We start from the raw sequence: 16752 nt of genomic DNA on the forward strand, positions 1-16752 counted from the left end.
ACTAACAGTCCTTTATAACATGAGCGTAACCCTCATTCAGAGCATGTGCACCTTCACTGCATGCAAGCATAGACATAAACAAAATATTTAAGGGTGGATGTATTCAAAGGGCAACAGATTATGAATACTGAATGAATGCGTTTGTAAGGCATACTAAATTAACTAAATATAAATTAATACATGAGTTGCAAATTCCACACTCAAATGAAAAACACAAACATTGACCTTTCAGAACCCCGACCCCTATAGGTTTTCAACAATTGTATGATGGCTTTCTCAAAACTTCAAAGAACGCTCCCATTGGTATGTTTGAAAAAAGTCCATAAATTGACGGATATTTTCTTTAAAAAAAATAAAATTTTAAAAAACAGTGACTCTTACATCTACCCACTTTGAAACAAATTGTGCCCTGAGCACTCACGAGGAGATCATCCCGAAATGAGTAATCATGTGAAAAACTTGGAGCAGAACTGGAGTGCAGGCTACAGACTTACGCTCATGTTAAATCCTAAGTGCTCATGACAGAGGAATACAGACCTCTGAGGGTGAATCAATTACTTATCGGCATTAAAAAACACATTCAAGGCGGTCTCTTCACCAACCCTTTCAGGTGGGTCAGGTAGGCGATGCAGCAAGAAGGCACTGACATTTTCTAGTTTGGTGCACATTTAGCTAGAGGGGCAATTTTTTTGGGGGGTGCCTGTCTGGAGGAGATCATGAAGTCAGCGGATTGGTCATCAGACTACACTTCTAAGTAATTTTACTTCAACCTGGGGAATAGGGTGGCTTTGTAGATATTGTGAAAGCTTCAAATTAGCATTATCCTCACCTCCAGTCCAGACGCAGAATATAAAATATCCTAGCTGGTGTGAAGGAAAATTTTCAATTCTATCAAGGACACGGAGGCTATATTTAAAAACTTCTATAGGCATGGATGACCCAATCTTATGACATTTATGGAGGAGGTAGGGATCTCTGGAGCATATATTTTTCATATTGGGATAAACTACATTTATACAAGTGTAATAATGCTTATTGATGTGACATGTTATACAATAAATAGTATTGGAATGGATTTGTAAACAGTGGAGTAATTGGGATCACATCATTTTTTTAACAGGCTTTGAATGAAAACAAGAAAGGAGTTCAAACTGCAGAAGAAGAACACCTTAGGTGGAAGAAAGAGGCCTGAGAGAGGATCGCTACTTGGAATATTGTGGGCTGTTATTGGATGTTTTTGGGCTACAGATTTCTTCCCTATGTTGACAGAAATGTAGTATGTTACGTTGCCATTTGGCTGCTATTATAATAAAGAAAAGGAAGAGACGAATAATCTTTGCCTTCACATCCTTAATAGAATTGAAAACTTTCCTTCACCCAGACTATGAAATTTTATTTTCCTTTGAAGAAGCACGCATCCAAGTATTTCACTCAAAAAGCTTTTAAGGCCATACATTTCAGCTGCATAAACATTACTTTCTCGTTCTAATAGAAAGCCTTTCAATTACAACAAGCTGCCCTTTGATTGTGAAGTATCCGATCGACTCACATCCTTGTTAGGTCGTTTTCACCACCAACACTATATAACAATGCATGGAACCTTCTCACAAGATGATCATGGCAAGTAGAGCGACCCACATTCGAATAGCGTCCCTTCGGTCACCATCTCCAAAGAAAAACAAGCATTTGCAATGCAATAGGTCTCACGTTTACGCGAGTTGGAGCTAATGACATTGCAAGTAACAATGCCTTTTTTGTTTGTTTTTAAAGCAGAAATAAACGGCATTGCTATTTACAATGCCAATAGCTTAAACTCTTATAAATGCGAGACCTATTGCATTGCAAATGCTGGTTATACCAAGTTCCCACAGAATGATGCCCTTAAAGCAGTGAAAATGGATATCACACAAATTTTTGGGAGACACAGGCAACCAAGTGTTCCAGAACCTGACAGAGTATCCAGGGTTAGCTCATAACTAAAGGTATTTTGCGCTCGGACTTTATTTGTACATTTCGTAGTGACAACTGTTTGCAGGTTTTCCTTCGTGGGGCAAGATCGCGCCCCATGGGATTGCACCCTCTGGACCTTAGGGAGAGAGCACCACCAGATGTTCTGGCTTTTGTCGTCGATATTACAAGCGCTCGGATCCGTCCACTTGCACTGAGGGCCTAACAGTGTATACAGACGAGTGCAGTGTGTGGCACAGACAACTGAAAGAAATATGGTAGCAAAATGAGTAGAATCCAGTGTGGAGTGGGTGAGGCTGAACCCAGGGCCCGTAGAGGAAGGAATCTGTTTTTAAGAGAAGCGCTGATTTGGAGGTATGTGGCTAATTACAAATATTAAAAGTACAACATTAACAAACTGAGTGCAGTGAATGATACAAAGGAGACGTGAGAAGGTGGGAAACTATGGAAAGAGTAGGGAAATGGTGTGGAGTCTCCCGTCATGGCAGTAGTGCTCGAACGGTGTGAGAGTCGGTGGTGCTGGTCAGGGGCATCGTCTCACTGATGAACTAGGGTAGTGAAAAATCCAAGATTTTTTTTAAGAAGCAAGGACCTTAAAATCATCATCAAGTTCCCCTGGGTCTTGCACCGCGCCAATCGGAATTATGCATGGAGTGTGTGCATCACCCGAAGATTTCGACTGCTGTAAAACTCCAGTGTAAAATATGCAGGAATTGTTGCAGAAACACCGATTTCCACACATCCCCAAAATGATGTAGTTCCCACTAATTTTCCAGCTCCGAATTACTGGAACATGGGAATAGTTGCGATTTTAACGAGACACTGGTAACAAAGGCCCTAGTGTCCTTCAGGAGGGTTTCTCCAGTATTATATGTTGATATGTAAATACAGAACATATTTCCTTTCTGATATGAGACTTCATCTCAGTTTGCTGGACAAATGCCCAGTCACTCAAACCGGCCGTGATAATATTGAGGTCTCTGCAACTAAAGGGGCACTTTGCAAGCGGTAATGAAGGACGTGTATTAATGGCGTCATTGATTTGATTTTAGCATAGGGTCCATGTGTTGGAAATGGCCCTTTTTGCAGGGTTATCCCCCAAACTTTTTGCTTCTTCCTCCTTTGTTTTTCCTGACCTGTGGTTGTTGGCTATAAGACTCTGGGCACTTTACCACTGCTGATCAGTGCTAAAGTGCATATGCTCTCCCTGTAAATTGTTATTGGGATTGGTTATCCATGTTTGGCATATTTGTTTTACCAGTAGGTCCCTAGTAAAGTGCACTGAGCGTTCCAGAGCTGCTAATTCAAATGCTACGAGTGGGCCTGCAGCACTGATTGTGCCACCCACATGAGTAGCCCTAAAATGGTGTCTCAGGCCAGCCACCGCAGTGCCTGTGGGCAGTTGCTAACTGCCATTTTGTCCTGGCCGAGTGTACACACTTGCCAGGCCTGACCCTTGCCTTTTCTTACACATTGGACACCCCTATGGTAGGCCCAGGGTACCCCCCTGGGCAGGGTGCAGTGTATGTGAAAGGTGGGACATGTACTAGTGTGGGTTACATGTCCTGATAGTGAAATACTGCCAATTTTGTTTTTCACGATTGAAAGGCCATCTTGCCCATAGGACAGAATGGGGAATGCTGTGGCCCATGTGTACCTGCATATCTCCCCATAGGAGCAAGATGGGAAGCTAAAGTCTGGTATCACCGAACTCAGAATTTGATAACGCATCTTTTAGGAAAGATGGTTTTTAAATTCCGTGTTTGAAAATAGCACTTTTAGAAAGTGGCTATTTTCCTGTTCAAACTTTGTGTGCCTCTGCCTGTTTGTGTATTGACTGTCTGGTTTGTGAGTGACAGGGGCTGGGGTGGCTCCAGGAGACTGGGTGAGTCAGCACTAGGCTGAATAGACCCATCTGCATGTAGAGTGGTGGGGAGGAGTAGCACCTGGTTCTGAATAGGGCTGTGCCTGCCTTCCACCATGCTGGCTCCACCTCCTGCGATGCGTCTGATGGCCCTGGCCCACACTCACAAAGGAAGAAGACATGCCCTGGCAGAGGGCACCTAGAACTGGTTTGGACTGGATACTGGACCCCTCACACATGTAAGAACAAAGACTTTTGGGGTAAAAAAGTAAGAGCTGAAACCCCAGTAAAATTAGACTTCTACAATCAAGGGGAACCTCTGCCCAAGGAGATCAACGGAAGAAACTGAGGAGGAGGAGAAGTACTGCCCTTGCTGTGTGTTCTGGGGCTGGCCTGCAGTTTGCGGATTCTGCTGAGGGTAAGGCTGAAGGACTTTGCTGTGTGCTGTGTCGCCCCCCCCCCCGCTTGAAAACCAAGGCCTTTGCTGTGTGCTGTGTCCCGAGAGTCTCCAAGGGCCAGAGGAGAGCTGGTCTCCAGTTTGCAAATCGGGGATATAAATGTTTGCCAAGGAATTCTGTAATCTGCCCTACATCGTTTTCTGCTGTTTTCTGCTGGGTCCTGCGGCTAATTGCGTGTCCCCAGAACGTTAGTCGTGCTGCCCGGCCTGTGAACGCGATTGGCTGCTCTCCGCCAGTACTGAGAGTGCCGCGTTTATCACCGCCACCGACCCGTGAGCAGAACAAAGTAGCGAGGACCGGTGTCTCTTTCCCACCGACCCGCGATTGCCGAAGATTATTGCCCCCTTTAACTGAGAATCACTGCCGCACCTCGAGCTGTGCACCCGAGGCCGGGTTTGCCGAAGAGAAGAGCCGCGGAAGTCCCTTGCCAGCATTCACCGCCGCTGGCCTAGGGGTCCACAGCGTCATCGCCAAGGCCGCGCTGGGATTGGTTCCCGCGGTGCGAGCCTCCCAGTGACTCAGAGGCTTGGTCTTGCCGCGCTGGGAAAGAAGAAAGAGCGAGGCGTCTCTAAGCAACCGGGGCGAAGCTGTGTCCCAGTCTGGGAGCATTGCCCGGAGGATCGCCGTGCAGACGTCCTGCCTCCAGGTTACTCAGACCTGTGATCCCATCGTCTTGAGCTGGCAGTATCTACGTGCAATCGCGCATTGGGGACACGGGGTGTTGTTGTTCTTGAGCTGGCAGTATCATCGTGCACTCGTGCATTTGTGACACGGGGGGGGTTGGGGAGTTGGTGATTTCCTCATTGTTTACCCCCGAGTCAACCAGGGGCGCACACCTCGCGCTACAGAATGCGGCATTACTGAGTTGTTGTAGAGCACCAATTTCATTATTTCTGAAGGGAATTGGGCGGATAGCAAAGAGTGTTACGGAAGTGAACTTTTAACAACAGAAACCTACCAGTTTATTTTACTAAGGAAACCTATTAGGAGAACATTACCAAAGTGAACGTTTTTCAAGAGACCATTTCTAAAGAAGGGGTAATTTATGTATGTGCATTTTTGGGCGTTTTTGATCTGCATAAATCTATATAAAGATATATATATTTTTATAAGAACCTGTGTGGTGTCCATTTGTGGTGTCCTACTGTGTTACTGTGGGTGTTAATGCAAATACTTTACACATTGCCTTAGGGATAAGCCTGTCTGCTCGTGCCAAGCTACCAAGGGGGTGAGCAGGAGTCATCTACAGTGTGTTTCCCCCCTTACCCTGACTAGAGTGGTGGTTTCTGGCTGGCTTTGGCGCAAGCCTCAGCCAACCAGAAATCCCATTTCTAACAGTCCATAGCTCTTGATTCTAAGCTTCTGCCCTGTCACAGGAAGAGCTGGATTTCACAACCACGTTCCAATGAGCCTTCATTCGCCATATTTGATTCCCAAACTGCGTGATGCGTTTGAGCATAGTATAGTATTTTATGTTGTATAGAACTGCGTCACATGCTGAATGTTAGGTGGTATGTGTTTTTTTAAGCGAGGCACAATCCATTTTGAAGGATACACTGAGTGACACGTATAGGTTTATGGCTTGTCAGTACGTGCCATCCCAGTCGTATTACTTGAATGCAGCGCACGGACTTCTTATCCGCCTGCGCTAGTTCTGTTAATTTATAGGGCCAATCAAAAAAAATATTACTTTAAGTGCAGCGAGATTGGGAATAGAAGGCACAGTGGCACACAACTCTGACACCAACACTTTCCACGCGTTCCCTCTGAGTCCACCCCTTCTGCCACAACTACCCCACCGGTGGAGCTCACCATGCGTGCACCGATTTCCACACATCCCAAAAATGATGTAGTTCCCACTAATTTCCCACCTCCAAATTACTGAGACATGGGAATAGTTGGGATTTTAATGACACACTGGTAACGAAGGCCCTAGTGTTCTTCAGGAGGGATTCACCCTTTAGTACAAGGGGGCAGTAGTGAAAAATACAATATCCCGAGTTTTGCAGATCGGAACAGGGGAAAACGTGTTATTACAATGTTAAAAGAATTATCCCCAGCTGGTGGCTGAGATTTGCCAGTGTATCTTTAAACAAGCTAAGATTCAGAGCTCACCTCGCACACAATTATCGGAAGTAGTAAACAAAGTGCTGCATGGCATGTGTGACATATTTAAAACGCCACTCACGAGATGTAGCGAAATCCCAAAGTGAAACCAATACATATAACCCCTAATTAACAAAGCCCTGTGTAGCCCGCCGTCAGCAAAACAGAAGCCGTGCGCGTGCACATATCCTGTCCAGGCAGGTACGACACACAGGAGACAGGGAGGGAACGAACATGCCTCCCTTGCAATCAAAAGCAAGGATTTCTAACGCGCGCCAATAAGAAGCATGGGTGGAGCTTTCACCCCGCTTCCAAAGCAAAACCCACGACAATAGTCTCGCAAGCGAGCATCGCATGCGCTGCATCGCTAGGCGAGACCTAATGAAACATCAGAACCACAGAGCACAAGAATATGTGCAAATTTCCAATTAATCTTTAGTCACACTACCTTGCAAAATAAGTACAATTCCTGTGAGTAGTTCACCATTGTCATTCTACAAGTACATAGCGCTGTTCAGCTTCAGACAGCACACCGTTCCATTCATCTACAATGGGAGCACCACTTATCTGACTTCTGTGCTGAAACATTTCGAGGTAGCGCACATTTTCAGCTTAATATTTACTGATCATTAATTACGCAAATTGTTCTTGCAATGGGAGAAAGTTATTTGTAGGTAAGTATTACACAGTGCGGTTTTTCTGCCCTATCCCATATCGTACTGGGGTTACAGATAAGGGTGATATAATTGTTTTTTACTCATAAAACAGACTAACTTCATGAGGGGGCCACAGAGATCACTGTCTGAACTGTTCAAAGGCTGTTAAATACTCAAGGACAACTAGGAACTTTGGAACACTCACCAGACTCTCACTGCACCACACAGAGCCACCCAAAAAAAATTGATGTCAAAATAATAGTACAATTAATAAAGACATCAGATGAATTGGGCTACACAACAGTACTGATTAAGTATGTAAAGAAAGGACGGCAAGGGAAAATAAAAGCCTTTAATTGTGGTATCTAGCACAGTTAACATAGCCCTGCATCTCTGCTGACATTTACCTAATTATAGGATCTGCCTCCTGTGGGTTATTGCTAGATTCCTGGATGTACAGCAGTATTGCTAACAATCTGTAGGGCACATTCCACACATCATTAGTAGAGTCACCCTGGTAGGAGGTGTTGTCACAGATAGCTTACTCAATGGGGGCTCCTGTGATCTAATCATCATGATGTCCTGTGGTCATACTAAACATTATGGCAGATATTGTCATCTACTCTATTATAGTTCCCTCCATTATTATTGTAGCTCATTCAAAACAAGGACTTTGGATTTTACATGAATAACACTTTTTTCAGATTAGTTAAAAATTCATTAAGTAAAATAAACGCAGAGTGGCATAACACCGATTGCTCTGCTATTCTATTTTTAAATCTGACTTTGACAGCGCAGCTTTCTCCAGAACAGATGATCAACAGAAAAATAGCTTTAAAAGCACTACTGGAGAAGAGCTTTAGCTCTTCCTACATGTTCATTTCCTTAACTACAGCATTGGATTGGACAGACGTTGTTTTCTTCCACAGAAAATGAATGCTTGAGTTACAGTTTATGCCTTGTCATGCCCAGCACTAGGAACAAAACAAACATTACAATCACTGATCAATTAAAACAGAATAAACATGAAAACCAGGACAAGCATCTACCTACAGTCAGTAGGCATTGCAGGGTAATAATTCACAAACATAAAAACACACTATTAGTGCACACTCGGCTAATATATTGATGAGCTAAAGTCTGCCTTATTTCATTTTGATATTAAGCTTCCCAGTTGTAATCCAGGCACTCCAAATGTACATGGAAACTGCATGATAGATTACTGGGTGATATGTCCTATAGCACAATGCAAAATGAGCATGCTACGGTGCCGGGCCATGTGCGCCATTCACTTTAGCTTTACATTTCTTCCTTCACAGGTCTCCCTTTTCTATCTCATTGCTTTTTTCCCCCCCAATTGAGCGCCTGAAACCTACTAGAAAATCTTACTGTGTCAATCATTTGCAGCTCATTTCAACTGCAGTGCACTGCATCCTGTGTGGCCACAGCTTCAAAACTAGGGGGTGATTTTGTACAGTATTGCCTACAGCAGTGGTTACCATACTTTGGACTCCTGAGGACCCCCACTGACTCACCACTGACCCCCAGCAATTTGTATGATTTAAATTTCAAACATTAAAAGAGTAATTCGAAAGAAATAAACACACATGTGCACACAAAAACAAATACTCGAATTACTAAGGATTTTAGTATTTTATATTGAAAGACTTTGCAAAAAAAATGGGAAAATGTAATGGGAAGGTTAGTGCTGCATCTCCGTGATTAACTTTTAAATAGTTTTATTTCACAGTTCAAGGCTCCTGCCAGGGCCAGAGTGGAAACCCAAAGCAGCCCTGGCAAGTGTTTTCAGACCAGTCCCCATACAGTGCACACTAAGTGCAGTGAGTGGCCTCTCCTTCAAGAAAAGTTGGGAATCAATGGTGCATTCTACAACACATTTATCATTATATATTGAATTGTATTAGCTTTTAAAGAATAGTAAATGATGACCTTACTATGCACCAGGATACAACAATCTTTGTTGGGGTTCTTAAATGATTCCCTTATTATCACCCTTCAACAGTGCCTCTCATTTCTCCATAGCACATCTGTCACATTTACTTCATTTGTTTTATAGCATCTCTCATATCATTGTAGGATGTCAGAGCACTTTAAATCACACACATATCGAGACAATGAATCATATGTGTAAATCAATGTAGAGAAAATGTTACATAAGGCAAAGGGGACTACAAGGTGTAGGATTCACATGTCATTCATACTGGTAGGCATTTTTAAACAGTGCTTGTCTGGAAAAGCACAAAGTCAGGATTAGGAACATAACACAGTGGTTAGCATTGACTAACAATAAAAATATATTTCCACCCAAATAAACCCCTTTAGCAGCATCAGGATAATGAAAGACTAGAAAATACATAAGTTACTAACTTGTGCCATGCAGTGTGTAAGCAGCTCTTTGATGACAGTTTATAGGTCACTGTGCTAGATTATGATGGACTCTTATGAGTTGCAGAGAAACAAAAGAATCTCTGTGACAAAAAGCAGTAACCAACTGACCTTTGCACATAAAATACTGTTTTTTAAAATGCATGATATGCGTTCTTTGCAACAGGCATATTAACCCTCTGTGCTACATTAGATAAGTGAAACCTGCCACTGGACAAAACTTTCATCTCTCTCCAGGAGGTACATTAATCACTGGTGTTATCTTGACACTTTTATTGTTGCTCGAAAACTGCTAATTCTACAAGGAACCTGGCAGTGCTTTTAAAACTGCTGCCTGGGGACCCCCTGGGCATATGTCATGGACCCCTGGGGGTCCACGGATCCCAGTTTGGGAAACACTGGCCTACAGTGTAGAACTGTGTTACTGTTGCAAGATGGCCGCCACATTTAGAAGCAACATGTCCATCATCTTGAAATGCAAAAGCAATTAATCATGGTTGACATAGTCAGAACCCATGGCTTCAACATCATATGCTATGCGGAGGCCACCCACCTCATCCTATCACTCTTCAAAGACACCTCCACCACCAGGATCAACTTCACAACTGCATCACAAGTGTGGCTGAATGGATGAAGACTAGGGGTGGGCCACAAATTCCGCTCTGCCAGCATAGTTCGCAGAGTTTTGCCCACACTGAATAGAGAGTGGAGTTCCAAAAAAACTCTGCGGCGTTATCTCAACGTTAAGATGGCGAGTGAGGAAAATCATATGCTAGACCACCTCTTAGCGATATTACTCAATATAGGCGGTCGTGGCAGGTCTGCTACTGCTCACGTTGAGGAACCAGCCGCTTGCATTGAGGAAGCTGTCGGTTAAGTAGGCTATCTACTCGAGCGGCAGAAAGAAGCAGCGCCCTCTTGCGCTGTTTGCGCCACTTTTACAGTGTGGGACAACTCCCGGTGCTAAAAATCAGTGTGGCTTGCCGCACTCTGCCGCTTGCGGAACTGCGCAGAGCATGGTGGAGTGTTTTTCTGCACTTCACGGAGTTCCATGCAGCAGAACTCCGCAAACCCTGCCCAAGCCTAATGAAGACCAACTTCCTGAAGCTAAACATGGACAAGACGGAAGTGCTGATTTTTGGGAACACCACCTCACTGTGGAACACAATACCTGGTGTCCCTCCAAACTCTGACCTAACCGACAGACCACTCCTGCAACCTTGGCATCATCCTGTATATCAAGCTCACCATGAGACATCAGATCAACGCGGTCTTCTACGCCTGCTTCCACACCCTCGGCATGCGCCAAAAGATTTTCAAATGGCTCCCAGTCGTCACCAGGAATACCATCAGTCAAGCCCTAGTCACCAGCTGGCAGGACTACAGCAATGTATTCTACACCGGAATCATCACCCTACTCCTGAAGAGACTCTAGACGATACAGAACTCAGCTGCTAGACTCAACCTCGACCTCCCCAGGCGGACCCACATCACCCCCACCTCAGGATCCTCCACTGGCTCCCCATTCAGAAAAGATGCCAATTCAAGATGCTGACACGCCTTCAAGGACCTCCACACATCAACTATCGACTGAACTTCTACCAATCCTCCAGACACCTGGGCCCAGCCTTCCTCGCCCACACTCCCTGCATCCGCAAAAGCTACACTGGAGGACGATCCTTCTCCTACCTCGCCGCCAAGTCCTCAAACAACCTTTCCGCTCACCTCCATATAGCATTCTTCCTACCAGAATTCAGAAAGGGACTCAAGATCTGGCTCTTCAACTGATCCCAGAAAGCAACTAGCACCTGGATACCCTCGCGGGTGATTTGTCCCACTCTACAAATCAGAGTTGACTGATGTGTATGAATGAAGTAATGAGTTCAAGCAGATGTTTTCCTGCTGACTGTGGATGTTTAAACACTAAGTGCAGGGCATGTAGCAGCTGTAATCCTTTACATATAGGTAGCAACTGTCCATTTGTTAAAATTATTGTTGTTGACTTTCCTTTTCCAAAATCCCATTTAAAACATTTAACATCTCCAGTCCAGATTTCTAATGCTTGGGCTTTACCTTATTTTCGGTTAGCTGGGCGTTAATTCACACTGGCAAATCTCGAAATGCACAACAAGCTAATGGGGCATTTTATCTATGTCCTAAGGCAGCAGGAGACCATCATCAGTGGGATTTGTGAACTTTAAAATGGAAATGCAGGTGGCCAAAAGCTCCCTTTATCCGTTTGGCTCTCTATAGGTTGCATGGCCATCATGGACTTACTCAGGATATGCTATAGGTTTGGAGTTCAAATACAATATGACTAATCACACTCAAATATCAATCCACAGTCAGAGGTATCGTTATATAAATAAAAAAAACGTTATTTACATAATTCAGAAAATTAGGGTACTCCTACAGTCCTTTAAACTTCCAGAGGATGAGCTATGATGCCATCTAGCATTCTTATAGCAGCGAGCTACTCCTACAATGGCACTGTAGCACACTAATCTTGTGGGGTGATTTTACAGCATCACTTCTGTTTGATTGGAGAGGTATTTGGTTGTAATATTACCCATGTGGGAAGAATTTTGTATGGTGTGTGACGTCCTCATAAGTGGTTTATTTGGATTGTGTCAAAACTGACAACTGGTATAAATGCAAATGTTTAAAGAAGTGAGGGGACTAGAGCATGCCTCATTCTACATACCAGATCAAGAATACTAGTGTGGTGGATGTGTTACCCCCGCTCATGAACAAGGGGGCTGTGATCAGGGAGTTAACTAACACTGTGGCATATGAGGCCCATTTGGCCTTCTCAAAATCAGCAAGGGTGTAAAACAGGAAATCCACACACATCACATTATCGAATCTATGGTTTGCATCAGGAAAAGGTGAAGTTGCAACAAAAAGAAAGTCATTGTTGTCTCAGTTAAGGGACTTTGGAGTCTACACAAAAAGAGAGAAAGGTGCAGCCCAAGAAGTTCCTAGACACTTTGGTTGAGGGACTTTGCATTTACCATGAAACAGTGAAATGCACAACCGGAGGAAATCCATGGATACCTCAACCAAGGGACTATGGAGTCCACATACCAGTGTAGAAGAACACAGGCAACTCCGCAAACGGTCTATGAGGTTCACTTACGAACTATTAGGGCACAGACTAGGAAAGCCACAGACACCTCCACCTAAGCTAAGGGACTATTAGGTCCATCCAGAAGCACGGAGGGCACAACCCAAGGAACCCCACTGACATCACTGTTAAGAGGCTACAGGCTCCACCCAGATGCACTGAAAACACAAGACATTAAAAAACACAAGACAGCTCAGAAAACCATCTATGGGGGCTCACCTAGGAGCGATGCGGGGGCATCCAATGGAATCCAGAGACACCTCAGGTTTAATTAAGAGATCAAACTTTCATTTCCTTGACAACACCCATTGAAGGGTCAGCAATGTTTATTTGTGGTACGCTTTTGAGTGATTAAGAGTAATTATAATAATTTATGTGTGTGTGCTTTCATTACTCTATTAACAGGGAAATAAAACCATTAAAATAGGATAATGCGAAAGGTGCATGAGAACATTAAAATCATAAAAACGAGACATAGAAATATAAACCTAGAATTTCAATATACAAGGCTACATTCCAATACTTATACTAGTGTTATACAGTGCATGTAATGGGACAATTAAGTATTTGAAGACAAATTAAATAACTAGGCATAAAAAAGATTTTAAAATATGTATCTATACTCAACACAATTGAACAACAGCAACTTAGCTATAGGAAAGTAAGTTATATTGTGTATGAGTAACAAGGCGAGATATCCAGCTGCTGTGCTAGAAGAAAATCCAGTGCATCCTAAAGCAACATGAAATAACATTGCATAGTATGCAAAAAACTGAGCTTAGCAAGAATCATGGCAACCATACAACGAGCTGCTCCTTGTACAGATTTTTCTTTAGCTAAAGTGGATGCAGCATCATTTATGTATTTTTCTGAATCTAATTGTGAATGATCTCGTTTCAAGCAAAATATAATACAACGGCAACAACTACTGATATTAAAATGAAAAAAAAATATCTTGAAGCCATTCCCTGTGTTCAATAATAAAAAATAAAAATCAGCAAGTGGACAGGATTTTTACTCCGATTTATATAGCTTACATTTCAACAAATCTGGCCCTAGTGCACATTTAGAAAGAAAATACAAGGCTGGTAGGAAGATTATCAACAGCTGCATTCGTTTTAAAATTGTAAAATTCAGAATATGCATGAGCGGAATACTTTTGCAGTCTGAGTTGTTTATAGCTGTTAATTGCATACCAACATCGCTTCTGTTTTTTTAAACGTGTCCTTATCTTCAAGAAAATACACCTGTTTAAAAAGTTTTGGTCATTAAAAAAATGGGTTTATCACTCTCACAGGCAATTATACTGAAGACATGATAAAGCAGAATTTAGATAAAGGCTATAGGAGTTTCTTGTTGTACCTGTACTAAAGTTCATTTCTTCCCAGTTAAAAAGCTTCAAGGAATTCATTTGAGAGTTTTTCTATTTAAAACAGTTTTTTAGGAAAGTAGATTTCTGCGTTATGTGTTGGGTAATGCCAAACTGCATTCCAATCTGGCTGTGCGATGAACTTTGTTGGAGCCTGAATAAACAATTGACGAGGTTACATTGCGATACATTAAAAAAGTTTTCAAATTCACTGAAAAGCTGACACCCAGTAAGCTAATGTATTAATTAGTTAAGAATTTGTTGTTGTAAGTATGGGTAAAGTCAGGTTTTTAACTGACTTCAGTAAAGCACAGAAGGCAAAGCCTAGTGAATTCACTTTTGGTCTCAAAGAGCTTTACTGTTGTTGCTGACCACCTCTCTCATTGAACTAAACACCTAGGTACTTGTATTTAGAAATCCTATCAACAAAGAAGTGAGTGCCTAGGTGCCATAAACTGCGTTTGTGTATTCTCCTGCCAGAATGACGAGTTTTGCACATGATAATAATCATCAAAGACGTCACGCCTGACAACATGTCATGGACCCCTTTCCCTAAAATATAGCTATTGTTCGGTAAATCAATTTAACTTACAAGAGTATGAAAATACCCTTTATACTACTGGCATGGGATATTGTCTCCATATTAGCCAAGAGAAGACACCCCTGCCCTCCGTTTACAGGTATTCCCTCTGCCACCTTTAGCTGACACATTCTCATTTGGGCACCTTTTTGTGATTTTTCAATGGTACTAATTTTCAAATTCATACATCCCTTAAGCAACGACTTGACAACTTGGACGCCCCTTGTAGCCCTCCATTCCACGTTTGGACAAGGACTGTAGGCCTGTCCAGATCTGCCCAGTATCAAAGGAATGGTCGTCTTCAATGGCCACAGGCTATCGGCCACAAGCGATGCCAATTTAAGATTCTGACCCACGCCTACAAAGCCCTACACAACCCAGGACCAGCATACATCAACCACCGCCTGAGCTTCTACCAACCCTCCAGACTCCTGCGCTCTGCCTCCTTCACTCAGACCCCCCCCCCCGCATATGCAGGGGAGAACGAGTCTTCACCTATCACGCAGGGAAGTTTTGGAACAGGCTCCCCCTCCATAAGGGACCTCACCCTCTCTACAGGAATTCAGAAGGGGACTCAAGAATCGACTGATGCCACCCAAGCAGCTTTGCTCTCAGTGCCTGGATACCCTTGCGGATGATTAGCCTCGCATTACAAATCCTGATTGAATGGTTCCCAATCTCCTGGCACAATCCATTGGAGTCAAATGTGTGAATAAGCAGAGCTTTAAATGGAAATATAGAAGACTCACTATTTAGAGTAGCCGTTTGCTCCCAAGAAGAGTTGGTACTCTCCTATTAAATGTATTGCAGGCAGGAGTATGAGAAGTGCAGATGCGCTACCTTTCAAATTAAAGAAGTGAAGGCACTCAGTACCGGAGAGCCCCTGTCCATTAAAAGTACTGTGAATAAGGCACAAAAAAACATGAGAGTCGTTCTATATGCCAGCCAATGGACTGGTTAATTGAATACTCTGCTGAGAGTCCAAGACGGGTTAAAAACATACAAGAACCTGTAATTTTTGTTGTTGTTTTTTAACAAGAAGGTGCCATTTCTCGAGGCTGAGGACAGTTTCTAATAGTCCTGGGGCTAACAGAGAGATATGGATTGCATGATTAGGGTGTACACATTTAAAATCTCTGGCTACATCCCTAATGCTCTGGACTAGTCACCTCTGGTACCCAGGACGCTACCATCACTCAAAGACCCGCGTCTTTGACTATGTGACAACACCACTCCCTCCTCTGGCCCCGACACGCCTTCCTCGTCCCTCCCACATATGACTTCCCTCTTAACCCACATGTGCAGCCCCCACTTGCCTCTGGTCTTCATCCCCGCAGTGCTGCGCCTCTTGGTGCTCGGCTTTGGCTAGGACAGCAGGGCCACTCTCCGTGCTCTTGTTCTTCAGGATCCCCTTGATGGGTCTGCGGCTCTGCGTCGCCATGGCCAGGGCTGCGGGAAGAACGACCGCCTGCCCACTGTGCCCCCAGACAGTCCCGTAATTGGAGAGTGAGATCCGCAGTTGGCTGCCACTCCTTCACCGCACGTCCTTCGCCCTGTAAATACGGCGCGTAGGGCCAGCACTGTGGCATCCAGGAAACATATTCTACTAGTGGTGGCAAAAGTCTACCGGCTTTGGATTGGTTCGGAAAACCCTTGTTTCATAGGATTGGATGGGGAGCTTCAGTTTGCTGTTCATTGGCAGTTGGCCCTCTGAGACTGTACCCTTTCTTCGGATAGGCTGGAGGAAGCTCAACCGGTTGCTTATTGGCCGAGGCCTCCTGGAGAATAAACACGTTCCTGCCACAGCATGTAGCTGCTGCGCCTGTTCGCCTTCGGTAAAGTTTAGCGGCCAGCCGTGGGGTGCGAGCGATTGTCCGTCTTGGCCGAGCTGACCGCGGGGCCGGGATATCCTGCGTCGGTTGTAGCCCATATAGTCAGCAAACACAAGCCTCGATGGCCGTTCCGAATGGGATATGTTGCGGTCAATAGACTTGACCGTTCGGCTGAATGAATCGGACTGGACTCCGCCCAACAGGAACTTTCTGAGGCGAAGTTTGCAGGGAAGAGCGGGTCGGCACATCAAGTGTCGTCCAAAGCGATTGCTGTTTCGCTGCTCTAGAGCGTAGGATAGTCCGTGGATAGTTCTTGGGCGCTTCTTTTAGCCCTAACCCGCCCTCCGTTCCTACACACACCCAACTTGCTTGAACAAGGAGTCAAC

General features: G+C 44.0%; 1 protein-coding gene across 1 annotated transcript in view; it reads right to left on the reverse strand.

Annotated features, from left to right (window-relative positions):
- Nucleotides 1-16158, reverse strand: part of LOC146785901 (protein phosphatase inhibitor 2-like) — a 142614-nt gene extending 126456 nt beyond the window's left edge. Inside the window, exon 1 of the mRNA XM_085635279.1 lies at nt 15851-16158. Within this exon, the coding sequence (XP_085491405.1) occupies nt 15851-15975 (125 nt within the window). The 5' untranslated portion in view covers nt 15976-16158. The remainder of the gene's footprint in view (nt 1-15850) is intronic.
- Nucleotides 16159-16752: the final 594 nt, after the last annotated feature.

The sequence above is a fragment of the Triturus cristatus genome, chromosome 11 (genome assembly GCF_964204655.1).
Source record: "Triturus cristatus chromosome 11, aTriCri1.1, whole genome shotgun sequence".
Taxonomy (NCBI): domain Eukaryota; kingdom Metazoa; phylum Chordata; class Amphibia; order Caudata; family Salamandridae; genus Triturus; species Triturus cristatus.